The 28,000-nt window shown below is 40.6% G+C and overlaps 1 protein-coding gene and 1 pseudogene across 4 annotated transcripts; both read left to right on the top strand.

Annotated features, from left to right (window-relative positions):
• The first annotated feature begins 10,665 nt into the window (after positions 1–10,665).
• Positions 10,666–13,387, top strand: LOC148199975 (pentatricopeptide repeat-containing protein At5g66631 pseudogene; annotated as a pseudogene). Its single transcript, XR_015785830.1, has 2 exons — positions 10,666–13,030; positions 13,260–13,387. The product of XR_015785830.1 is annotated as a pentatricopeptide repeat-containing protein At5g66631 pseudogene (transcript).
• Positions 12,890–27,170, top strand: LOC148199976 (serine/threonine receptor-like kinase NFP). 3 transcript variants are annotated; one of them, XM_088112347.1, is made up of 3 exons: positions 13,438–13,569; positions 24,926–24,996; positions 25,089–27,170. In XM_088112347.1, exons 1-3 carry the CDS (start codon positions 13,558–13,560, stop codon positions 26,638–26,640), a joined length of 1,635 nt encoding a protein of 544 aa, XP_087968473.1. In that variant the 5' UTR covers positions 13,438–13,557; the 3' UTR covers positions 26,641–27,170. The 3 variants fall into 3 exon arrangements, with proteins under 3 accessions (XP_087968472.1, XP_087968473.1, XP_087968471.1); XM_088112346.1 differs by lacking the exon at positions 13,438–13,569 and adding an exon at positions 12,890–13,030 and having other exon boundaries at positions 24,926–27,170; XM_088112345.1 differs by lacking the exon at positions 13,438–13,569 and having other exon boundaries at positions 23,788–27,170.
• Positions 27,171–28,000: the final 830 nt, after the last annotated feature.

Raw genomic sequence — 28,000 nt, forward strand, 5'->3', positions numbered from 1 at the left:
AAAGTCGTGTGAGTGTGTAACATCCCAAAAATTTACCCTAAAATTTTTTTTTTCAAAACTTAAATATTGTAATGATACATTTACGGTAACATCCCGTAACCTCATACTAAAATCTATACATCAGTTTTAAGCTCAGACGTAACTGCAAAGATAACATTGAATCCTTCTAATTCGTTCTTCCATCTCTTCCTTCATTTGCACAGGATCGCGCGACAATCCTTCAACTGCTCCCGTATAACATCACACATTATACGATCATCGCATTCACATGCACAAACAAGCAAAGTAAGGGTGAGCTAACCTGAAACACATCATTTATAAAACGTGCATAATTATTTCAATACAAAAGTCATATAATAATTAAGTCAGACATCCTCATGCCAACGTATCACAATTCCTGTTGGACACTCATCCCACGGTACCCAATAATCAACCCAGTACACAATAGACTCTCATTCAGATGATACATTGATGAGTAACTCAACGGAAGGTTCTCTACTCGTGATACCATCCTTAGTTCCCTCACTATGTCCAAAATCGGCACATAGACCAGGACATCCTACTACAATACCCTCAACATCAATATATACACATATACCATATCATTACTGAATCGAACGCTAAAACAACGAACTTATATTATATCAAATACTGTTTACACGAACGTTAAGATTGATCACTTAGGCTCGACACTAAACACCAAACGTTGTTATACCGGATACCATTAGGTCGAATACCAAAAGATCAAACGCTAAATAAGATCAAGTACTTAGACTTCACGCTGAGACAGCGCACTCTACTAGAACAATTACTATTATTTCGAACACTATTCAAACGATCGCTCAAAGATCAAATCTCGCGCACCACATATTAAGTACCATTCAGACGAATGCTTAATTGATCACTTTACTGGATTTAACACTATCTGAGGGTAACGTCATCGAGACCAGATGTTCCCTACGTACGACCACTAACTGTTCACAATCTTTATCTGAGGCAAGCGTCATCCAACCCGAGCACTACCTATGAATGATCACTGCCTGAATCATGCACCATCCCATCTAATCACTATTTATTAATCGATCGCTACCTCAACGAATATCAAGGCCGGTCACTCCCCCTAAATGATTGCAACCTCAGAGCAACATCACCAATAAAGATCACTCTCTAAGAACGATCGCTACGGGACATAACACTAAAATAATGAACGTTTGAGTCTGGGTTAAACGCCTAGAGTACTCTGCTGAACACCTAAGTACTGACCGAACGTAATCAAATTAAACCAAGGGTACCAAATTAAGACCGGACACTAGCTACCTGAGAACAACTAACATCAAGATCAACAGTTACCTAATAACGCTCGCTACTACCTATAAATCCAACAAGTTTTACTTCCCTTCTCTCTCAAAGAATTATTCCAAATCCAGCTTATCTGCACTACCATCTCTCCCGTACCAGTCCGATCATCACGGTTGGAAGCCACAGCTACAGCGAGCAAGGTGAATAACCAGAAGCATCACATCATAAACCCATTACATATAAACTATAACAATTTCCATAATAAATCGACACCCATGACCTTGCAGACCAGTCTTTCATAAACTAATGTCATTTACTTGTAATTCGTCGTCATAACCTGCTCTCAATAACAGGCGACCCGAGCCGTCTTCCATCGCGACTTCAGACCTATCTCCCCGACTCCTCAAGGACTAACGAGTAAAAACATCGATACTACGCGTAACGATGCACTATACTCAACACGAGCCAAAGTCATTGGGCGAGACATTCACCTCCTCGCGTAGAAGAAGGTGACACTCGAATCTCCGTCTCACGCGAGACTAGCAAAAATGCTAAAAAGACAGACGAAGTTACAAGTAAATAACATAGTGTATGTACCACCTCCAACAGAATAAACGTGCTCAGTCACAAATTCATACATATTCTCAATAATATGTATAAATAAACCAATATTAGATCAAGGAAATAATCAACAATTCTCAATAATTGTTTCAAAAATATTACCAAATAAATTACGGATTCATACATATTCACCGAACGCTAATTGGACGAGAACTATTCATCAAACACTATTTTCAAATCACCACCGTTAATGAACGAACGCAGTTAAACGAACGTTAATGAACGAACACTATTTTCTAATCACCCAGCCGAACACTATAGGACGAACGTTAAAGACCAAGCATAAAGCCGAAAGCTACAAAACGAGCACCATATTAGATTTGAACACTATTGACCGAACGCCAAAACCGACCGTCATTAAACACTATTCGGCTGAACGCTAACACTTCGCACCACAATCAAACACTAATTGGCCGAACGCTACAAACCGAGCACCATATTGAATTCAACACTTTCAAGCCGAACGCTAAAACCAAACGTCATAATGAAACCGACTACTGTCTGGACGAAGGCTTAAAGATTGAAACCTAAGAATACTAATTCATGGCCGAACGCTAACATCACCAACATACCGAGGTCGAACGCTCACATCACAAACATACCAAGGTCGAACGTTCAAGAACGAAAACCAGGTTGGATACAACACTTGTGAGCCGAACGCTAAGATCAATTACCTAGGCCGAACGCTAAACCATTGGACACCATACTGAATTCATCACTGTTTGGACGAGCACTTAAAGATCAAACATCCTCAAAGAACGAACGCTACTATAGTGAATACAAACGTCATCATAGCCGAACGTTCACTATGAACGATCGCTTACTTAGAATAAATATCATCAAAATTGAATGTTCGTGAACCCATAGTGTGACCGAACGCTTACAATCTATGGACGTTCACTATCTGAGAATAAGTAACATTAGGCCGAACGCTCTTTAAACCTATGAAAGTTCGTCTTGAGATTAAGGCCGAACGTTCAAGATTACTCTACGAAAATACTAAGTTAAGGACGAACGCCTAAAGTCATTAATTCACTGTTTAAATACGATTTGGACGAGCGTCTCATATTACTGACTTGACGGACGATCTCGGACGTTCGTTCAATGACACCAGAATTGGACGAACGTTCTGGAATCCATCATCAACGACCGAACGCTTGTAAAAGTTTTGTCCGACCACTAATTGGTCAAGCACTGTTGGGACGAACGTCAAATTTTGATTCAGCAAAATTGGACGTACGCGTGTTCTGCAGATATTCTGCAGAATCGCATCAGATTCCAGAAGACCCAGAAACCCCCATTTTCATCCCATTCTTCCCAGATTTGTATCAAATACAGTTTATTTCAACAATCAATGAAATAAATTGAACTCCCCTTACCTCTTGAAGACTTCCTTTGTAAAATTAGTGATCTAACTCCTCCCAAACGTGCAGCTCAAGATCTCCTAGCAACTTCCGTAGTTCTCCCCTTCCTCTCCCAGATCTTGCTGCAACAGCTCCACTCTCACCAGATGTCTAACCCAAATCCTCCTCTTAGCCCTTTTAGAGTTGGTGTTGCTTCCTTTGGGTGCTCTTTGGACGGTTGAAAACGGAAAAATAATTTCCTTCCTCATGGGCTGCTCTCCCCCTCCTGCCAAGAATGCTACCCTCTCCTTTGCTCCCTCCCCCCGATGCCAAAAGTCAGACCCTCCCCCTCTTTCTCCCCTTCCTATAATTGCACTCCAATAATGCAAGAGGTGGGTGACCACCGTGTCCCCACCACTTCTAAAAATACAGGTTCTTACAGAGTACTCGTGCGATCGTACGCATCAGCCTAGTGCTCATTACGCAAAAATCTAAATATTACGTCAAAATACCAAAAAAAATATAAAATCTTCAAAAACCAAAAACATCAACAATTTCAAACAACAAATAATCTTCCTAACCAGAACTACGTGATCCTTGATTCTCCATCAAAAGCGGAGATACGTAGGAGCAAGGCTAGACCTTGTCAGGTTCATTTTTCCAAAAATCCAAATTTATCCATAACAAATTTCTCGAACAATTCTTCAAACAAACTTTTCAAGCAGTTCTAAAAGAACTACGTAACCCTGAGAACAACTGGAACGGCTAAGGTTGTGGAAAAATGGATGAAGTCTATATTTTATGGTGTAGGTACTGGTCAAAGTCCAGATTCAACCAAGACCAAAATGTGACACATTGGTTAATATATTATTACATATTCTGAATTCTGCATATTAAGCTTCCTGCTGTGACTTCTGCTATTAAGCTTGCTGCTGTGACTTCTGCATATTCTAGATACTGATATACTTAAGTTTTATGCACTAGTAAAAAAAGTGTATTTTAACTCGCACATGACGCTTCAGTTTCAGAAAAACCGAAGCGTATAAACCGAACGACCTCGGTTATAAACAAACCGATACCTAAAGACCGAACGACCTCAGTTTTTTGAGTGACCGAAGCAGTAGTTTACCGAACGGTCTCGGTGAACGCCTAACCGAGGCATTTAGTCCTGTTTAAGAGACTGAACGACCTCGACTTGAGTGCCTAACCGAAGCATTTAGTCTTGTACAGACCGAACGACATCGCTTGTTTGCAGAACCGAGGCCTTTAGTCCTGTCATTCCTGCCACTAACGTACAAACTGAACAGACCGAACGACCTCTTTGCCACTAACGTACACACTGAACAGATCGAACGACCTCGTTTGTTTGCAGAACCGAGGCAGTAGTTGACCGAACGACCTACAAATCCCTCTGCTGCCATTGTGACTAAAGAGACCGAACGACCTCTCTGACACTAACGTTCGGTTTCACTTCTGCTATGAACCGAGGCAGTAACCAAACGTTCGAAGTTAATTTTGTCCACTAATATGCCTCGGTCGTCTGGGATAAAGGCAATAAGACCGTTCGCCACGCCACGTCTGAGTAATAAAAAATTGAATTCACACACGCCACGTCACGCACTCCTTAACGCCGTTTTCTGAAATTGACGGAAAGGATTTATTTGCATCAAATTAACAAAAATAAGGATCTAATTAAGACTTCAAATATAATAGGGACCTATTTCAAATTTGGGACGAAAATAGGGACCTATTGAGACATTAAACCTATTTTTTATTTAGAGTTTTATTTTAGGGGATAGTTAAACATTTTGAAAACCACATCATATTCGTGTATTTAGTTAAAGGTACTGCCTCAGGGCAGGCGTTGTAGGGTGCTAATACCTTCCCTACACGTAACCGACTCCCGAACCAAGAATCTCATTTTCGTAGACCATGCCTTATCATTTTATGGTTTTTCCGTAGTTTTCCAGAATAAACTATGGTGGCGACTCCAATCTCTTTTTTTCAAAAATGTTTTTCTTTTCGGGTCGTCGTCTCGTCGCGATTCCGGTTGCGACAGATGACGACTCCGCTGGGGATCAAGCGTATACAAATCTATTTTTTCCAAAACGTTTCGTTCCTTTTTTCGGGTCGTCGTCCCGTCTCGATTCCGGTTGCGACAGATGGCGACTCCACTGGGGATCAAGCGTATACAAATCTATTTTTTCCAAAACGTTTCGTTCCTTTTTTCGGGTCGTCGTCCCGTCTCGATTCTGGTTGCGACAGATGGCGACTCCACTGGGGATCAAGCGTATACAAATCTATTTTTTCCAAAACGTTTCGTTCCTTTTTTCGGGTCGTCGTCCCGTCACGATTCTGGTTGCGACAACGATGATCAAAGGTAAAGTTGTATACTTTCAAAACGATTTTGAACTCTGATACTTGTAATTGATTATCATGACTTGTATTCGATTACACCATGTTGAACTTGTATAGGAGACACAACTTCATCTATAATCAATTACACTCTTCTTGTCAGTAGGGTTGTAATCTATTGTCAATAGTGTAATTTTTTTGTTTAAATGGTAACTTATTTCTTTTAGGATATATTTATTACTCGAATTGATACTTCGACATCCATCCTAGATTGGAGCATGAGAGAAATGATGAGAAAGCCCATAGTACGGCAGCAGGCACAAGCTAAGTTAAGACAAGCTTTTAGAGGAAAGAAACTAATCCATGAAAGTGATTTAGAGGAAATTAGTTACTTAAAGTTGGTGATCAAAGAGACATTGAGACTGCATCCTCCTGCTCTTGTTACTTGTAAGGACCTAGAAAATTATAAGGCCATTGGGCCCAGTTGGAGGCAGCCAGGCTCGAACGAAGGGAACATGACCTTAGCAAGGGTCTTTCCCCAAAAGTCAGATTCTTTCTGTTTTCCTTTCTCACTCTAAAAAGAAACTCTTGCCCTAAAAGTTTTCTCTGCCTTCTCTCTAGATACCCAGAACCTTGAACCATAGAAAGTTGATTCTGGTGCTACCTAAGCGTCTGTGGAGTAGAGGGTTTCATTTCTACCGAACGTTCTCTTCATTCTGAACGGTAAGTTTCCTTTTTCCTTTCTCTTTCACTGTTCTAGAACCTAGGGCATGCAACTTTGCTGGGTTCACGTGCCTTGTACGTTTTTCCTTCCATTCTCTGTCTATTTGAGCTCTAAGAGCTATGTTCTATCACCAATTTGGTGATCTGTAGGTTTTGTCCAGCTCCGCTCTGTGTGGAGGGTACTGTTAGGGCACCCCAGTAGGATATACTGTGCAACTTCAAGGTAAGGGGACCTAGTTATATTTTTGGAGCTGTATGATGTGCCTGTTTGATTTATTTTGATTGGATAATTATGACTAAGAATGTAGAATTGTGCTTAAATAATTTATGCTTTGGTGTTGGACTAATACATGTGACAATTATGTTTGTAAGGGTCTCTGTTGAAATTAATCTGTTTGGTTGGAATTATTCTGGTTGGAGAGTTTGGAGTAAGTGCTTTGTGATAGTATGTATATAGGCATGTACTATTTAAGGTTAAAAAGGGTGATATATATATAATTGGGGATTTGATGTCTAGAACACTGTAGGACAGTTTTAATAACTTGAATAATTAAATCATAACTTGTTAAAAGCCTTTCTTTGTTGGTAGGATAGAGGGGAGTTAAAAACCTGAGTTGGCACATCCTGGTCATAGAGCAGCCCTGGCCTGGTCTAGTACGTTATGACTAGTCATATGTGCTAGCGCCGAAGGTGAGTCTGATGCGTTCAGACATCTAAACCCTCTCCGGTAACCAATTTGGGAGAAAGTAAGAACTCTGGGAAATAGTTAGAATGGGTAGTGAGTGGATACACGTGCTGTTTCAGGTGAGGTAAGGGGAGCTAGATCTGTTTCTATTGATTTTAGAAATATTAAACTGTGTTTGAGATCTGTGATATTCTGTTTTTTGATGAAAATATGGGAAAAAAGGGAATGAAAAAGGGGCTCTGGAGACGTGGTTGTGATTCTGCAAAATTCTGCAGATTTCGAAAGTGACATTCGTCCAAATAGTAATTTAAATAGGTAAACGTTCGCCCAAACAGTTTTCCACATGATAGGGTTCAGTCTGTAAACGTCCGTTCAAACAGTATTCGAACTGTTAGTGTTCGGTAGGTAAACGTTCGTTCCAAATAGCGTTCGGTCTTGTGTACTGCGACCATTACCGTTCGTCTTTTTGTATGTCTTGGTGATCAATTAGCGTTCGACTTTGGGCATGTGTTGGTGATCAATTAACGTTCGTCTTTGCCATGTGTTGGTGATCAATTAGCGTTCGTCTTTGGGCATGTGTTGGTGATCATTAGCGTTCGTCTTTGTGCATGTCTTGGTGATCAATTAGCGTTCGTCTCTGGTCATGTGTTGGTGATCAATTAGCGTTCGTCTTTGGGCATGTGTTGGTGATCAATTAGCGTTCGTCCTTGGGCATGTGTTAGTGATCAATTAGCGTTCGGTCTTAATCTGATATTCACAATTTTGGATCTCGAGCGTTCGGTTTTGGTGTAATAGTTATTCTAAGCGTTCGTCCTAATTTGGTATTCTCGGATAGTGATCCTGAGCGTTCTGGGTGGTTTTGAGGGGTTTCGGATGTCTGTTTTGGACACTCTTTAGGTCGTTCTGGGGGGTTTTGACCCTTCCGGAGCCATTGGTGAGGGTCTCCAAGCCGTTTGAATTACGTAAGTATTGAACAGTAAAAGTTCTAAAGAAATTTGTGTTAATAAGTGATGGTTTTGTGAAAGTATGTAATGTATGAGTTGTTTTTATGACATGGTTGATGTTGTATGATGATGTAAATGAATATGAAGAGGACATCTCAGGGAGAGATGACTGAAAGTGATGTGTGGGGGTGATAATGTTGTTCTGTATAACTGTATGGAGCTTTGAACTGGTATGTTTATCCCTACACTCGAAGCACTGTTCATAGTCAGATAGAGGAAAGCAGTGTAAGTGGTGAGAGTAGAGGGAGGTCCTCGTCTATAGTCTTAGAGTTTAGACATAGATAGATTTGGGGGATTTACCTTGCATAGTGTTGGGGAGTGCCAGCTGAACTACGCAAGTGCAAAGACGACCAATAGTTTGACAGTTATACTAATCCGGATGAGTCGCGTGAGTGTTTGAGTCATGGTTTAAAGTGTTATGTATTAACTGTTTTATATGTACTAAGCATGATGATTATAAATTGAGTGAACAATATGATTATTGCCTGTTTATCTAGCTCACCCTTTCTTCTGTGTTGTGTGCTGCTTGTGTATGTTTTTCTTTGCGATGATCATCCTCTTGGATGGGAGCAGATGTTGTTGAGGAAATACCTCTAGAGCAAGAGCTGGACGAGAATGATGCTGCTGCACAATCTACTTAGAATTTAGATATTTTAAACCTTTGGATATTAAATACTCTAAACTGTCTAAGTTTGAAAACTCTGTATTTTTGCTTTGGATGACTGTAATCTCATATTTAATTGCAAGTCATATTCTAACTTATCTCTTTATTGGGAATGTTGACTCCTAACTTATATGATGTGGTTAATATATATTTAGGATGTCACATTTATGGTATCAGAGCCTAGCCTCTCCCAGTACGGTGTGGTTCGAGGACGAACCAAGCGGAAGTTGGTGGGCATGTGACATTCGGGCACTGACGAGGGCGGGGAGTGACACCGGTGCAGGGAGCACTGACAATGAGCAGCTCCTGGCAGGCTTCCAGTGGAAGGGGCACATGGACGAATCGAGCATACACCGAAATGAGAGGGATCTGGAGACTGTATAGGTATAGGACTATACGGTTGAAGGATAGCTTAAAAGGATTGATTTAGCTACTCATATCACCAAATGCATTTGCTTTTCGATAGCCACTGGTGCTGATCTGTGGGGGCAGTCGACACTCCCTGTGAGTTGCCGGGACGTTACATTGCTTCCCATCATTGATGGGTATGAAATACCTATAAAGACGAAAGTCATGGTAATTGTATGGGTAATGGGAAGAGATCCTCAATATTGGGATGATGCTGAGAGACGAAAAGCTTTTGATTTCTCTTCATATCGAGTATATATTTATGTATATATATATATTTCTTTCATTTATACATAAATGATTAAAAGAAAATAGTATAGAAAATATCAAATTAAGGTCGAACGCTCACAATCACTAATACCCAAGACCGAACGCTTATGATCCAAACCTAAGAATCCAAATTAAGGACGAACGACTACGATCACTAATTCACCAATACCGAACGCTTAAGATCACTTCCTGAGAATACCAATTTAAGGACGAACGCCTACAATCCCTAATTCACCAAGACCGAATGCTCAAGATCACTTCCTGAGAATAACAACTTAGGACGAACGTATATAATCACTATTACACCAAAACCGAACGCTCGAGATTGAAACCTAATAATGCCAACTCAAGACCGAACGCTTACAATTCGTAGTACACCGAGACCGAACACTCAAGATCAAACACTATTAATCCGGACACCATTAGTACGAACGTTTTGAGTTTTGATCGAACACCTAGAGTACTATGTCGAACACCTAAAGTACTGGACGATCGTCTAGAATCCTGACCGAATGATGACAACTTAACACATGACCAACCAGTACCACATCAGCACTTAACCGAACGGTATAAATGAAAGCCTGACCGAACGGTACTAAACATTCAAGACCGAACTGTAACAGAACAATACTTAACCGAAAACTATCCAATCAAATATCAACCGAACGAAATAAATCAACACCTAACTGAACGGGACCAAAATCAAGGCTTAACCCAACGGTAACAACTAACGACCGAACGCTACACTCACTTAATATATAATATGACCGAACGCTAACATATCACTAGCATGCCTAAGAACGAACGTTAACGCTCGTTATTTGAGAATTACAAGACCGAACGCTATTTTGTGCGGTCTACTATTTGGTACAGCACAATTCGGACGAACGCTGGTTCTACCGCACCTTTATTTTGGCCGACCACTATTTGGTCGAAAACTGTTCGGACGAACGCGCGTTCTGCAGAATTTTGCAGAAACGCAGCATATTCCAGATTCATCATTTTCATCTCCCCTTTCCCAGATTTTCATCAAACACAGTATAATTCTAAAATCAAAATAATTAAATCTAGCTTCCCTTACCTCTTGAAGACTTCCTTTGTGAATCTTGAATCTATCTCCCCCAAGACTTGCAGTACCAAGGCCTCCTTGAAACTTCCAGAAGATCTCCACTTCACCTCTCCCAGATCTTGCAGCAAAGCTTTTCACTCCTCCAGATGCAGAACCCAACACCCCTTTGAATCCAAGGGTTCTTCTCTTAAAGGGAAAGAAGACTGTGCACTCTACTGGGTGGTCCTAGCTGGACGAATCTCAACCATCCCCTTCCACTATGAAGGTAATGATGGAGGTTTCCTGGTGGTGGCTGGAGCACTCAAGGTGGAGAGACCCACCACTCACAGCTGCTGCCCACTTCGTTGCTGGACGTGGAGCCCCTCTTCTTTCAAACATGCAGCCGCCCCCTTCCCCACTTCTTCTTTTAAAAAGGACGTGCGGTCCTTACATCGCACACCAAGTGTTTGATTATTTGTGTCACCCCGACGAAAAATACTAACGGTTCCTGGATTATGAATTGTAAGCACAAACAACCTTCGCAGTGTTGAATGAGGATGCACTCGAGGTCGTTTTTTAGCGAGGTTAACCTGTTGAACAGGTTAAGCTCGCAAGTGCAAGCTCGTTCATATGTCCGTCGTCGTGAACCGTTTCCCACAAAAGTTGCTCACTACCTCAAACGTGCCAAACTCATTGACTCCATTAAACTCACTCTACGCTCTAAAACCCCCGACACCTCTCTTCCCTCTCTCATAAACCACCGTCTTTTTGACTCTTTCGTGCTCACTCATGCCATTCGTTCTTCCCCCTCTGTAGATTCCGCTATTTCCCTTGTTCATGCCCTTGAAAAAAATTCCAAATTTTCCCACACCCACCACACGCTCAATGCACTTGCAACTGTTCTTGCCAAGGCTGGTAGATGCTCCGCGCTCAAATCCCTCATTGATGCTATCCAAGCCAACCGATTCGGCACCATTCGGATCAGCTTCATGAATCTCATGCAGTGGCATGCTGCAGCTGGGGACCTGGACACTGTCCTTCAAGTGTGGGAACAGTATACACTCGAGAGCAACCATCTCTGTACTGAATCATATAATATTGTTATGGCTCTCTATGCTCAAATGGGTAAGGACTCGCAGGCTGTACGAGTTTTTCAGGGGATGATTGATGAAGGGTCTCTGCCGAATTGCAGGAGCTTCACTATAATAATCGAGCACCTTGTGAAGTCCCGGAAGTTATCGGAAGCAATGGAGGTTTTTAATCTGTTGCCTTTGATGAGGGTGAAACGCACTTTGAAGCAGTTCTCGGTTCTGCTAGAGGGTTTTGTAGGTAGCAAATGGTTTGATGAAGTGAAAATTTTAGTTGATGAAATGCAGGTTGATGGAATACTTCCTAGTAGAGGCGTGAGTTTGTTGCTGCAGCAGATGAAAGAGAAAGGAATTCTTGAAGACAAGGAACTGCGAGGAATTTTGCCAGATGAGAGAATCAGGAGTGTAAGTTATTCTGTTGATGGTGGTGACGGAGATGATGATGAGAATGAGAATGAGGTTGAAGACGAGAATATAAATGATGCTAGTCAATGTGATCTTGTTGATGGAGTTCATTTAAAACCATGGCTGGACCCACGGGCTTTGGCAAGTGCCTTGCGGAATTGGAGTCCTGATGAGGTAGCAGCACTAGAGAGTGCAAACTTTGTGTGGACAACAGGGTTGGTCTGCAGGATGCTTAGAAATTTCAAAACACCAGAAGCTGCATGGAGTTTCTTCTGCTGGGTTGCTAATCAAAGTGGATTTACTCATGACATATACACCGTACAAAGAATCATGACCCTACTGGCACGACATGGACGTACTGACTTGGTTAATACACTCATCTCCAAGATCAGAATGGAGGGAATGAGACTACCATTCAGCACCATCAGGCTGATCATTGACTTTTATGGGATTTCAAAAAATGCTGATGCTGCTATGAAGGTTTTCAATGACGACCGAATACTTTGCGGTCCCATATCAAATCTAAACCTGATGCTTCTGTATTCGTCTCTTCTAAGAACATTGACTAAGTGTGGAAGAAACTCCGATGCCTTGGATATGCTTGATGACATGATTTTAAATGGTATTTGCCCAGATATCCAGACATTTTCAGGCCTAATGCTATACTTTTCACAGCTTGGGGACATAAAAACAGTACAAAAGCTCTTTGCAATGATTAGGCAGAGTGGTCTTGAGCCTGATGCTTATTTATTTAAGGTATTAATCCAAGGTTATTGCAAGTCAAATAGAGCTGCACTAGCATGGAGGCTCTTTGAAGACATGAAGAATTCTGGTTTAGTGCCTGACTCTGCCACCAAAGAGTTGCTAGTAAAGAGTCTCTGGAAAGAGGAGAGACGAAGAGAGGCTGCAGCAGTAGAAGAGAGTTGTGAGGAAATAAATAAGGTTCTTCCGCTTGCATTGCAGGGTCATGAATGGACTGTCAGCTCTGCAGATCTCAGAAGAGTTTATAATATTTATTCTAATTCTTTTGCTTAAAATGGGGGCTAGAGCTATCCATCGGCCTATACGATGGGTGTGAATTCCGTCGCACATGAATTCTCAGCACACATTCTTACAGGTGACAAACAATTTTTAAAAAAAGTTCGCAATTGTTTTATTTCCATAACAACAACTCCTGTCACGCATTAGTATGTATTTTTCTGCAATGTCAAGGATTGTGGTGACAGCAATTGGAATTGGGACCATAATTTAAAATCGTCAAAACGATTGTGGAGATTGTTTTAGACGGTGAGGTTGACTACAAAAGTTTAGGTTGCTGTAATAAGATTTCTAAATATTTGTTGTAGGCTAGGACGTGGGTTGATACTCAGAAGCGGGCCTTTATTCTTATGGCTACGATATCCTTCGTTGTATCCACTCAATCAAGCTCTTTGTTTAACGTGTGGAAACCTGCATTCAGTGGCAATTTTCATCTCCTTTTATTTTTCTTACGAAAGTATTTGGTTACAAATTTCAGTTATGAATAAACAAGGGATGCACTCCGGTAGTGAAAGAAAGGGTGGCGGAACAACGTTAAGAGAAACAGATACGCACGACATTTGGGTGAATCATCAATTTGATCCATGAAATATTGTTCTCTCGTCAATGGTTCTTAGAGTAAGGAAAATTACTTAAAAAGCATTAGAAATGATGTAAGTAATGCCTTAAATGTTCAAAAACTAACCTTCAAAGGTTCTTCGAATTTACTCTAATACATCAATTTTAAGAGTTAATTAATAAGTATTCAAAATTAATTAAACTATTTGTTACTTTAAAGACTGTTTAGAAGGGAAGGTAACAACTTCAGGACAAAATGGGTGATTTACTTTCAAGAGTCAATGGATGATTTTTTTTTTTTAAAGAGCTTGTGTTGCCAAGATAAACTATATTGCATAAGACTTGGCTATGTTGCATAAATGGGGAACACAAAGTGTAACATCCCAGAAATATACAGTCATCAACTATATACTTAGAATAATCACATTAATCAATATGGCAAAACAGTTTAATAATACAGTAAGCAGATTGAATAAATGGCCGAACGGCCTTTCATTTAAAACAACGAGCGTTTACAAAACAAGGAGGACGAACGGTTTACAAGAATTGACCGAACGTTCCAATATATATATACAGCAACAAAAGAGCGCTCGCTCACAGACGCTCGCTACTCTAATCAAACTAACTAAATAACCGAACGCCTCACTGTTCGGCCTTCACCTCAACTTCTACTAAATTTTCTTCAGTGACGAGTTCCTCTTCAAGAGTTTGCTCCAGAGACGCATCTCCCTCTGCTCACATCCACACGGATGATCATTGCATTTGACAAGACGGATATACATAGACAAGACAACACGAAGGAAATGCAAGGGTAAGCTTATTGAATTTAATTCAAGTCAAACATACAATTTATACTTATCAATCATATCAAATACATCACAACACATGCATCCAATACATACATTAACTCAAATCAAACTTCCTGATACTAGACAGACTGTCCGGACTGTATGAAACCTGTGTAGCTAAGGCGTCCATGCACTCAGGTGGGGTAACTGGAATGCTCATCAGTATCCACCTGAGGTTAGTCTTTTTGCCAAGTTACAGTTATGGTCTAGACCTCCTGCCATTCCCACGCATGACCTACTCCTCTCTACTTGAGAACGAGCACTCACGGAATATCAGGATGGATCACCATCTAAGCTTACCACGTTCATACTACAAATATCAATATCCAGTCAAGAGTCGTTCCACCCTGGAACGCTCGTTCAAATTCCAAAATCATAATATCATATCATATATGGTTCGCACAATTTATACTTCCCTCAACATCACATTTTCATTCTTAATTACACTTCCATAAAAAGACGAACGTTATTTCACTGTTTGGACGAACGCTATTTAAGATCAGAACGAACGCTATTTAAAGACCAACGCTCGACAGAAGACGAACGCTATTAAGGATGTACGCTCGACAAGGGTCGAACACTATCAAATACAAACGCTCGACAAAAGAACGAGCGCTATCACGAACGGACGCTCGACATAAGGTCGAACGCTACCACAGGCGAACGCTCGACATAAGAACGAACGCTATCAAGAACGGACGTTCGACATAAGGTCGAACGCCACCAAAGACGAACGCTCGACAAAAGAAAGAGCGCTACTAATCGTTTGCCTTTTTGAACGAACGTTCGGTCTAAGACCGAACGCCACTTAGGACGTACGTTTTTTAGATCGAGACTCTTGGCTGAATTCAAAATCATAGAAATTGGGATTTATATAAGATGAGATATTTAAAGTTTATGTTTCAATAATTTGACTAAAAGTTCACGGGGATATTATCAAAATTCTCAATTCTCACACAACACTCGTGATGTTTACGTCTGGCCGAAAGCACAACGTAAAAATATATTAGAGGGCGTTCGTTCTCAAAGGGAGTCCTTTCCAAATGAAAGGGTCCGACTAATACAAGAATTTACTGATAATACCGAACGGTCAATGACCGTATCAATACGAACGTTCAAATTCATGCACTTTTCATATAATTCTTCTTTTACAGTAACTCATTTTCCAGTATAAACTTTCATGCATTAAATCAATCTTAACATAGTATTTTTCCATACTTCTCATGCTTTTAATCAACATCATATACTAACATTCAAATATCAAAATCATCCACGTACAACGTCACAGACCATTCATACACTCAGCATATAATTCCCAGTATATACATGCAACATTTTCATATATCATCTCAGAATCATAATCCTAAACTCCAAAGTCAAATATCATAAATCATACTTTCAAACATTACGTAACGCGCATGCAGTACAGAGATCATGTGAATTAAATTCTAACAAGCTTCCCTTACCTGGATTGGAAACGTGCTTTCGTTCTTTAAAAGAAAACCAGATCCCAGTATCAACTCTTCTACCCTTTTTCGTTCAAAAACCCAAAAACTCTTCAACTAAAAATTCAGAAAACCAATACTGGTTCAGAGAAGGTGCATGCAGATTTAAAACGAGCTTGCATGTGGAAAATGAAGAGTGGTTGAGGACGTGAAACTTACCCGTTTCAGAATCCAAAACCAATCGGTTTGATGGAAAGCTCACGGTGCAGTGCTGATTATCACGGTGCTGAAACGTGAACGGAGAAAAGGAGGGTGAGTTGCAGAAGAGGGAAGACGGAGAGTTCTAGAGAGAAGGAGGAGAAAAATGAGGGTTTGGTTTTCTGAGGAAGATGAAAGAGCACGCAGAGAAGGGAAGAGTGTTTCAGAAAATTAGTTTCTCTTCCCAAGTCAAACGGACATTCTCTCCTGCGCTGCCACTTGGCTTCCACTATCAAACTCAGAACCTTCCAATTTGACACCTGGCGGTGGCATGCAGAGTGAGGGCGTGTGCTTCTTTAATGGCACAGAACACGTGTCACACGTATTAATGGAAGCAGGGAGGTGACTAAGCAGAATAATTAATGGGGCGTGACAATCCCCCTAACTAAAAAAATTTTCGTCCTCGAAAATGGAAGACTTACCAGGGAAATAGATGAGGGTATAGGTCCTTCATGGCATCCTCAACTTCCCAAGTAGAATCACCAGTTTTGTCGTCCCACAACACTTTCACCAAACGAACATCCTTCCCTTTGTATAGCCTGGTGCGTTCGTCTTCAATGCGAATTGGCTTCATTTCAAACGTTCGATCTTGGCGAAGTTGAATGTTTTCCAGCTCCAATATGTGCGAGGGATCAGCTACGTACTTCCGAAGTTGCGAGACGTGAAACACTGGATGAAGGTTGGACAACTGTGGAGGTAAAGCCATCTCGTATGCAACTGGTCCAATCTTCCTTGTGATCTGGTACGGCCCTACGAACTTGGGAGATAATTTCTTTGATCTCAATGCTCTTCCTACTCCAGTAGTTGGATGCAGCCTCAAGAAAACGTGATCACCAGCTTTGAACTCCAAAGGTCGTCTCCTCTTATCTGCGTATGATTTCTGCCTGCTTCTGGACGTCCTCAATCTGTCTTGAATTAATTTCACCTTCTCAGTTGTTTGTTGAACAAGCTCCGGTCCTGTTAATATGTTCTCTCCTTCTTGGAACCAGCAAAGAGGTGTGCGGCATTTGCGTCCGTAAAGCGCTTCAAAGGGAGCCATTCCAATGCTTGACTGGAAACTGTTGTTGTAGGTGAACTCAACTAAAGGCAAGACTTCATCCCAAACGCCCATGTGATCAAGTACGCATGTCCTCAACAAGTCCTCTAACGTCTGGATCGTTCTCTCGGATTGACCGTCCGTTTGAGGGTGGTATGCTGAACTCATTTGGAGTTTGCTGCCAAGTTCATTTTGCAAAGACTGCCAAAACCGAGAGGTGAACCTTGTGTCTCGGTCAGAGATGATGCTGGATGGCACTCCATGTAGACGAACGATCTCTTTAATGTAGAGCTTTGCCAAGTTAGTCAATGACATCTTCAGGTTAATGGGCAGAAAATGAGCACTCTTCGTTAAACGATCCACTATCACCCAAATGGAATCGTGATTCTTGAATGTGCGAGGCAAATGTGTCACAAAATCCATTGAGATGCTGTCCCACTTCCATTCTGGAATCTCCAAAGGTTGAAGTAGTCCACCTGGTCTTTGATATTCAGCTTTAGCACGCTGACATGTTAGACATGATGTTACAAAACGTGCAACATCATTCTTCATTCCTGGCCACCAGAACGATTGCTTTAAATCATGATACATCTTAGTCATGCCAGGGTGCATGCTAAGACGGCTGTGATGACCTTCGGCTAAGATGATTCGCTTCAATTCTCCATCATTTGGAACGCACGTCCTACCCATATAGCGTAGTAGACCGTCCGTCCCAACATTAAACTCCTTTGCCTGATCTGTGCCGAGCGCGCCTCTTATCTTCACTAATTCCTCATCATCCAGTTGCTTCATTCTGATCCGCTCAAACACATCACTGGATATCTTAAGGTTGCAGCATTTGATGCTGTTCGGTTCTATATTAAACTGCAACTTTAAGTCCCTAAAGCTTTCCACTAAGCTTATCTCACGCACCATCATGGACGAGACATGCACCACTTTTCTGCTTAGAGCGTCTGCCACTACGTTTGCTTTACCAGGATGATAAAGCAACTCAAAGTCATAATCCTTAAGAAATTCCAGCCACCTCCTTTGCCTCATATTCAACTCTTTTTGATCAAAGAGATACTTAAGACTCTTATGATCACTGAAGACTTGGAAAACGGATCCATACAAGTAATGTCTCCAAATCTTCAAGGCAAAAACGACCGCTGCCAGCTCTAGGTCGTGTGTTGGATAATTCCTCTCATGTATCTTCAATTGCCGAGAGGCGTAAGCCACTGCCTTCTTCTCTTGCATGAGAACGCACCCCAAACCTTGGTGAGATGCATCACAGTATACTTCAAATGGTTTGGCAGTGTCCGGAATCACCAAAACTGGAGCGCTCGTCAGCTTCTGTTTCAACTCTTGGAAGCTGGATTCACACCTATCGGTCCAAGCAAACGGATGATCCTTCCTGGTCAGCTGTGTTAACGGTGCTACTATCTTAGAGAACCCTTCTATGAAACGCCTGTAGTAGCCCGCCAGTCCAACAAAACTCCTCACTTCCGTGACCGAACGTGGGCTTTCCCACTCTAAGACCGCTCGCACTTTAGCAGGATCAACTGAAATTCCACCAGCTGACACAACGTGTCCCAAGAACTGTACTTCCTTCATCCAGAATTCACATTTAGATAGCTTAGCATACAGTTCTTTTTCCCTCAACACTCCAAGTACTAATCTCAAGTGCTCTTCATGTTCTTCACAGCTCTTGGAGTAGATGAGAATATCATCAATAAACACCACTACAAACTTGTCTAAATATGGCCTGAAGATGCGGTTCATGTAGTCCATGAAAACTGCAGGAGCGTTCGTCACACCGAACGGCATGACCACGTACTCATAATGTCCATAACGTGAACGAAAGGCTGTCTTCTGAATGTCTCCCTCCTTAACCCGAATTTGGTGATAGCCTGATCTCAAATCTATCTTTGAGAAGACGTTCGCTCCATGCAATTGATCCAACAGGTCGTCAATGCGAGGCAGTGGGTATTTGTTCTTGATGGTCAGCTTATTCAATTGACGATAGTCAATACATAGCCGTGAGCTGCCATCCTTTTTCTTTACTAACAGTACAGGCGCTCCCCAAGGTGACACACTTGGACGGATGAACTTCTTGTCCATCAATTCTTCAATTTGCTTCTTAAGTTCAACCAATTCAGCAGGTGCCATCCTGTATGGTTGAACGGATATGGGAGCTGCGGTTGTTACCAGATCAATTGTAAACTCAACTTCACGAACGGGTGGTAATCCAGGCACCTCATCAGGGAAAACGTCTAGATATTCACCTACTACTGAACTTGCTTCTCTCCAATTAGACTGCGTTCGTTCAGAACCTTCAGATTCATTATCCACGTGAGTCATGATCAAAAAGCAACTGGCTCCTTCCATTATATCTTCTTTCCACTGGCCGAGTGTCACACCCAACTTCTCTTCATATTCTTCAGGAAAAATCAATTCCTTTGCTCCACAATCAATGAGTATGTGATTGGTAGTAAGCCAATCCATCCCCAGAATCACTTCTAAGTCCTTGAGAGGCAAACATATGAGGTTCACCTTATACCTACGCCCTTCAATCTCAAGAGGACATCTAACACATACGGTAGACGTTCTCACCTCACCAGCAGCTGGTGTAGACACCACCAAATCAAACTGCATCTCGCGCTCCACTATCCCCAACTTATCAACGCACGCCTTCGAGATGAAGGAGTGTGTCGCCCCCGAGTCAAACAACACACAACAATTTATTCCATACAGCAAGCATGTGCCAGTGACGAGCGTACCTGAGCTCGCTGCTTCTGCACCAGTGATCGCATAAACACGCCCAACAGCTTGGGCTCGTCCACCACCTCTAGTCTGATTTCTTCCAGTGTTGGGTGGCCTCATCACTGCACGTCCACCCATATTGCATTCACTCTCTAGATGTCCAGTTCTTCTACACCGATTACAATACTTTCCTCCAACCAATTGCGGGCATGATGATCTGAAATGAGGTCCTCCACACTGAAAACATCTAACCGGCCCCTGTTGGTTTGACTGTCCAGCAACTACCATAGCTTGTGAACCACTTGACTGAGCTGGACGAGCGTACGGGGTCCTGTTACGATTCAAATTGGTCCTTGTCAGAACTGGTCCTCTTGATACTTGTTGCTTCTTCTGTTGTTCCGCCTCAGCCATATTTTTCTCTAATACTTTAGCCCTCTCCACCATGGCTGGAAACGTCCGAATGCACAAGCTAGAGATCAACACCTTGAGATCACTTCTCAGCCCGTTTTCAAACTTCCTACACTGCCACTCTTCACTAGTAGCCATTGTATAGAACCTCACTAGATGTTTGAACTTGTTTGTATATTCTGAAACCGACATCCCTCCCTGTACCAGTTGAAGAAATTCCACCTCTTTAGCAAAACGAACGCTATCTGGAAAGTATTCTTCATAGAACTTCCCTCTGAACACTTCCCAGGTAATAGGACGTTGAGCGTCCGTCAGTATAGCCTTAGCGCTCGCCCACCAGTGGCTTGCTTCTCCAGTAAGCAAATACTCCGTGAAAGCCAAGCGATTCTCATCTGGACATCTTTTAGCATTGTAAATTCGTTCCATATCCTGCAGCCACTGGTCTGCCTCATCCGGAAGGCCCTTCCCACTAAACTTGGCCGGATGGTGTTGAAGAAAGCTCTCTAAACTCCATTCAGTATGATGAACAGCATTGGAAGAGGACGCTCCTGGCGTGCCTCTGGTGGCGGCAATTAATTCCATCAATTGTCTTTGAGTGGCTTCAGAGTTGGCGCGTGCGGCCTCCAAACTCTGTAGAGCAGCAGCGTTCTGCTCCATGAGGGTAGTATTTTGCTGTTGCAGCCTCTCAATCACTGTCTCCAACAACCTAGTGTGATTAGGTGCATCAGACTCGTTTGGTTGTGGGGGAGGAGGTAATCTAGGCGCCATCGTTTTCTGGATCAGAGAAAACGAACGTTAGTCATGTCTAAGAGTTAAAACAGTAACTCATTAAACATTAAAAAAACACACAGCAAAATGCAATGCACTCATAACCTACAGCGTCCTTAAGAGAACAAAACTGCTCTGATACCAATAATGTAACATCCCAGAAATATACAGTCATCAACTATATACTTAGAATAATCACATTAATCAATATGGCAAAACAGTTTAATAATACAGTAAGCAGATTGAATAAATGGCCGAACGGCCTTTCATTTAAAACAACGAGCGTTTACAAAACAAGGAGGACGAACGGTTTACAAGAATTGACCGAACGTTCCAATATATATATACAGCAACAAAAGAGCGCTCGCTCACAGACGCTCGCTACTCTAATCAAACTAACTAAATAACCGAACGCCTCACTGTTCGGCCTTCACCTCAACTTCTACTAAATTTTCTTCAGTGACGAGTTCCTCTTCAAGAGTTTGCTCCAGAGACGCATCTCCCTCTGCTCACATCCACACGGATGATCATTGCATTTGACAAGACGGATATACATAGACAAGACAACACGAAGGAAATGCAAGGGTAAGCTTATTGAATTTAATTCAAGTCAAACATACAATTTATACTTATCAATCATATCAAATACATCACAACACATGCATCCAATACATACATTAACTCAAATCAAACTTCCTGATACTAGACAGACTGTCCGGACTGTATGAAACCTGTGTAGCTAAGGCGTCCATGCACTCAGGTGGGGTAACTGGAATGCTCATCAGTATCCACCTGAGGTTAGTCTTTTTGCCAAGTTACAGTTATGGTCTAGACCTCCTGCCATTCCCACGCATGACCTACTCCTCTCTACTTGAGAACGAGCACTCACGGAATATCAGGATGGATCACCATCTAAGCTTACCACGTTCATACTACAAATATCAATATCCAGTCAAGAGTCGTTCCACCCTGGAACGCTCGTTCAAATTCCAAAATCATAATATCATATCATATATGGTTCGCACAATTTATACTTCCCTCAACATCACATTTTCATTCTTAATTACACTTCCATAAAAAGACGAACGTTATTTCACTGTTTGGACGAACGCTATTTAAGATCAGAACGAACGCTATTTAAAGACCAACGCTCGACAGAAGACGAACGCTATTAAGGATGTACGCTCGACAAGGGTCGAACACTATCAAATACAAACGCTCGACAAAAGAACGAGCGCTATCACGAACGGACGCTCGACATAAGGTCGAACGCTACCACAGGCGAACGCTCGACATAAGAACGAACGCTATCAAGAACGGACGTTCGACATAAGGTCGAACGCCACCAAAGACGAACGCTCGACAAAAGAAAGAGCGCTACTAATCGTTTGCCTTTTTGAACGAACGTTCGGTCTAAGACCGAACGCCACTTAGGACGTACGTTTTTTAGATCGAGACTCTTGGCTGAATTCAAAATCATAGAAATTGGGATTTATATAAGATGAGATATTTAAAGTTTATGTTTCAATAATTTGACTAAAAGTTCACGGGGATATTATCAAAATTCTCAATTCTCACACAACACTCGTGATGTTTACGTCTGGCCGAAAGCACAACGTAAAAATATATTAGAGGGCGTTCGTTCTCAAAGGGAGTCCTTTCCAAATGAAAGGGTCCGACTAATACAAGAATTTACTGATAATACCGAACGGTCAATGACCGTATCAATACGAACGTTCAAATTCATGCACTTTTCATATAATTCTTCTTTTACAGTAACTCATTTTCCAGTATAAACTTTCATGCATTAAATCAATCTTAACATAGTATTTTTCCATACTTCTCATGCTTTTAATCAACATCATATACTAACATTCAAATATCAAAATCATCCACGTACAACGTCACAGACCATTCATACACTCAGCATATAATTCCCAGTACATACATGCAACATTTTCATATATCATCTCAGAATCATAATCCTAAACTCCAAAGTCAAATATCATAAATCATACTTTCAAACATTACGTAACGCGCATGCAGTACAGAGATCATGTGAATTAAATTCTAACAAGCTTCCCTTACCTGGATTGGAAACGTGCTTTCGTTCTTTAAAAGAAAACCAGATCCCAGTATCAACTCTTCTACCCTTTTTCGTTCAAAAACCCAAAAACTCTTCAACTAAAAATTCAGAAAACCAATACTGGTTCAGAGAAGGTGCATGCAGATTTAAAACGAGCTTGCATGTGGAAAATGAAGAGTGGTTGAGGACGTGAAACTTACCCGTTTCAGAATCCAAAACCAATCGGTTTGATGGAAAGCTCACGGTGCAGTGCTGATTATCACGGTGCTGAAACGTGAACGGAGAAAAGGAGGGTGAGTTGCAGAAGAGGGAAGACGGAGAGTTCTAGAGAGAAGGAGGAGAAAAATGAGGGTTTGGTTTTCTGAGGAAGATGAAAGAGCACGCAGAGAAGGGAAGAGTGTTTCAGAAAATTAGTTTCTCTTCCCAAGTCAAACGGACATTCTCTCCTGCGCTGCCACTTGGCTTCCACTATCAAACTCAGAACCTTCCAATTTGACACCTGGCGGTGGCATGCAGAGTGAGGGCGTGTGCTTCTTTAATGGCACAGAACACGTGTCACACGTATTAATGGAAGCAGGGAGGTGACTAAGCAGAATAATTAATGGGGCGTGACACAAAGAATTTCAATGATATACAGGTTCGTTACTGCAACTATAATCCCATTATTTTATATTTTTTATCTCCGATTTTATCTTTAAAATTAATGTCTGACATGATTTTGAATCAGTTTTCTGTTAGAGGATGCTTATTCTAAAAGAAAGAGTGTAAACTGCAGCTAATGACATTTTTCCTTTGGTTTAGTCATGATTATCTTTTTTTATTGATTGAGAATAAAATGTGGTATTTCATTATATTAATTTTTAAATTTTAAAAAGAGGAAACATAAATAAAAATTATACATATATGGATTTTATAAGAGGTTATTATTTGAGCAAAATTTAGTAGACAGTAAATGGTAAATTATTATAAAAGGATCTTCATTAGAGATCCTTCAAGCTCTTTATGACTCATCGTAAATTTTGCATTATTAAACTACAAGAAATCAGTTTTGTTCCTTTGGTGTGAAATTGTTGGTTTCTATCCTTTTGCTTTATCCGATGTTGTTTTCAGTTCTTATAACTTCTTCCGAACTTTTCTTTCCTTAAACTTACTCTATAATTTCGTTTAATAATTCACATCTGATACTATCATTTGATATTTCATCTGATAACAATATTTGATAAGCTTTTTAGTTATTTCGAAGTCTATTTTCAGTTAAATCTTACAGCCCCTGTACATGCAATATTCCTTCTATTACTATGTTGAATCATGTGTAAATTACAGTCGCTAATAATGGTCTTGGTAAGTCTGAGCAAACCTACCCATATCGCAAGATATCAGCAAGTTTAGTTGGTGTATTGGTGTCGGCTTGCTGGCTAACATCGTGCATAGATAGAACTGGTAGGAACATTAACTGGCCGTCCAAAGCTTTGATTTGACATCACAGTACCCTATTACCAATTTTTTATATATCATGCGCATGAAGTGCATACAATTTGTCTAATATAAATATTGACGTGTCCACTGTGTCTAGGATTCGGACAGCCAAAAGGAAATATAGTTAAAGCTAATGAAACAAACAGGACCATATATTTATATTAAACCAAATGATACTTTTATTGATAAAGAACTCTTCATATCAACAACGCCGATTGCCACTGATAGTAGACTGCCTCATAACTTACATTTGATCACAACTTCACATCAATGGCTGCCTTGTTTGTTTCTCTTTCTCTCCGTGCCCAGATTCTTTATGTTGTACTCATGTTTTTCACTTGTATTGCAGCTCAATCACAACAGACCAATGGAACAAACTTTTCATGCCCTTCCGATTCACCTCCTTCGTGTGAAACCTATGTGACATACATAACCCAGTCTCCAAATTTTTTGAGTGTGACCAGCGTATCTAATATATTTGACACGAGTCCTTTGTCAATTGCAAGAGCCAGCAACATAGAGAATGAGGAAGACAAGTTGATTCCAGGCCAAGTCTTGCTGATACCAGTAACCTGTGGTTGCACTGGAAACCGCTCTTTCGCCAATATCTCCTATGAAATCAACCCAGGCGATAGCTTCTACTTTGTTGCAACCACTTCATACCAGAATCTCACAAATTGGCATGTAGTGATGGATTTAAACCCCACTCTAAGTCCAAATACTTTGCCAGTAGGCATCCAAGTTGTAATTCCTTTATTTTGCAAGTGTCCTTCAAAGAACCAGCTTGACAGAGGGATAAAGTACCTGATCACTCACGTGTGGCAGCCCAATGACAATGTTTCCCTCGTAAGCAACAAGTTTGGTGCATCACCAGAGGACATATTAAGTGAAAACAACTATGGTCAAAACTTCACTGCCGCAAACAACCTTCCAGTTTTGATCCCAGTTACACGCTTGCCAGATCTTATTCAATCTCCTTCAGATGGAAGAAAACACAGAATTGGTCTTCCAGTTATAATTGGTATCAGTCTGGGATGCACACTACTGGTTGTGGTTTCAGCAATATTACTGGTGTATGTATATTTTCTGAAAATGAAGAGTTTGAATAGGAGTGCCTCATCAGCTGAAACTGTAGATAAACTACTTTCTGGAGTTTCATGCTACGTAAGTAAGCCTACCATGTATGAAACTGGTGCAATCTTGGAAGCTACCATGAACCTCAGTGAGCAGTGCAAGATTGGGGAATCAGTGTACAAGGCTAACATAGAGGGTAAGGTTTTAGCAATAAAAAGATTCAAGGAAGATGTCACGGAGGAGCTGAAAATTCTGCAGAAGGTGAGTCATGGAAATCTGGTGAAACTAATGGGTGTCTCATCAGACAATGATGGAAATTGTTTTGTGGTTTATGAATATGCAGAAAATAGGTCTCTTGATGACTGGCTTTTCGCCAAGTCTTGTTCAGAGACATCAAACTCAAGGACCACGCTTACATGGTGCCAGAGGATAAGCATAGCAGTGGATGTTGCAATGGGTCTGCAGTACATGCATGAACATGCTTATCCAAGAATAGTCCACAGGGACATCACCAGCAGTAATATCCTTCTTGACTCTAACTTCAAGGCCAAGATAGCAAATTTTTCCATGGCCAGAACTTTTACCAACCCCATGATGTCAAAAATAGATGTATTTGCTTTTGGGGTGGTTCTGATAGAATTACTTACCGGCAAGAAAGCCATGACAACCAAAGATAAGGGTGATGTTGTTATGCTGTGGAAGGACATTTGGAAGATCTTTGATCAAGAAGAGAATAGAGAGGAGAGGCTCAGAAAATGGATGGATCCTAAGTTAGATAATTATTATCCTATTGATTATGCTCTCAGCTTGGCCTCCTTGGCAGTGAATTGTACTGCAGACAAGTCTTTGTCCAGACCAACCATAGCAGAAATTGTACTTAGTCTCTCCCTTCTCACTCAACCATCTTCCTCTACACTGGAGAGATCCTTGACTTCTTCTAGATTAGATATAGAAGCTACTCAAATTGTCACTTCCATCGCAGCTCGTTGATTGAGTAAAGCCAATCCAGTTTTTCAAATCCAAGATGGTATTGTTTTTTACATAATGATTTCACCTTAGTCAATAATGATGAACTTGGTTTACGGGGAGTGTTCAACATTTAGTTTTTCCGTCCCTGTTGTTCTTTAATGTTTGAGGTAGAGTTGGCAAACGAATAGCAATTGCAGCTCACCTCAGACTAAATTTTCTTGCTTCTATACTTTTTTTGATGACAATTGAAACTGAATCAAACAATGGAGTTGTTTATTGCATTGTCAAACAAATTCAATAAGTTTAAAGTATATGTTTCTGTCTTTGCATTAAGCTCATATTTCATACTCAAATCATAATATTGCAGAGACAGAATAATCTATTCATCCATTCTTTTTGTTTTTGGTCACGAGGTTGGGCATAAGACCCAATTGAGAATGTTGAAACTTGGAGAGGATTAGCATTAGCAAGAAGACCTTAAAAGGCTTTTACATGCAATAGAGATACTGATAAATTAAAATGGTGGTTGCCTTTTTGGCTAATCTTAAAACAGTTAGCTAGACAATTGAGAATTTTTAGATAGACAGTATATATCTTAAGCATGTCATAGTTGATTTATGTAATAAAAATGTACTTCTTAGGAACAGATGCATTTTTACTTATATGATGCATGAAGTGACGAAGCAAATTGGTGTAATACAATAATATGGCCCTAGGTTTACAATATCTTATAGACAGCCCCAAAGAATGCAGCTAGCTCTACCCTTAGATGCTGCTGCTGCAAGTCAACCAGTTATTCATGTAACAGGAAGGCCGTTTTAAAATGAATAATATATGTATATATAGTATAAAATAGAAGCTTCCTTGTTGCTCCAATCATTGACGGAGCTACCTAACTTTAGTGGGGAAAAAAAAACTAGTACCAACAATGGGAATCGGTGAAAGTTGTGGGTCATGTCTCTATGGGAATCTTGGGTAGACATTACTGCTCATACCTACTTGTCTGTGACAGTTCTGCACCTCAAAGCTGCCGCAGAGAAGGTTTTGAATATATATATATATATATATATATATATATATATATATATATATATATATATATATATATATATATAAACTAAAAAGCTCAAGCAAATTTAAAGTTGACTAAAAAAAGTAAAAAATTTAAGAATCTATAATTAATTTATATATTTTGTATAAAACTAATAAGTTATATATAAAGGGATAATTATAAAATTTGAATATCAAATAAAATAAATATCCAGTTATTAGAAAAGCAGAAATATTTTAACCTTGCATTGATATGAAATTGAAAACAATATGAAATAGACAATAACTAAAGAGATGTAAAAACTGATCGAGTCGAGATCAAACAAAGTGG

The sequence above is a fragment of the Vigna umbellata genome, chromosome 4, assembly GCF_029865625.1.
Source record: "Vigna umbellata cultivar VRB3 chromosome 4, Vumbellata_1.0, whole genome shotgun sequence".
In the NCBI taxonomy this organism is placed as follows: Eukaryota; Viridiplantae; Streptophyta; class Magnoliopsida; order Fabales; family Fabaceae; genus Vigna; species Vigna umbellata.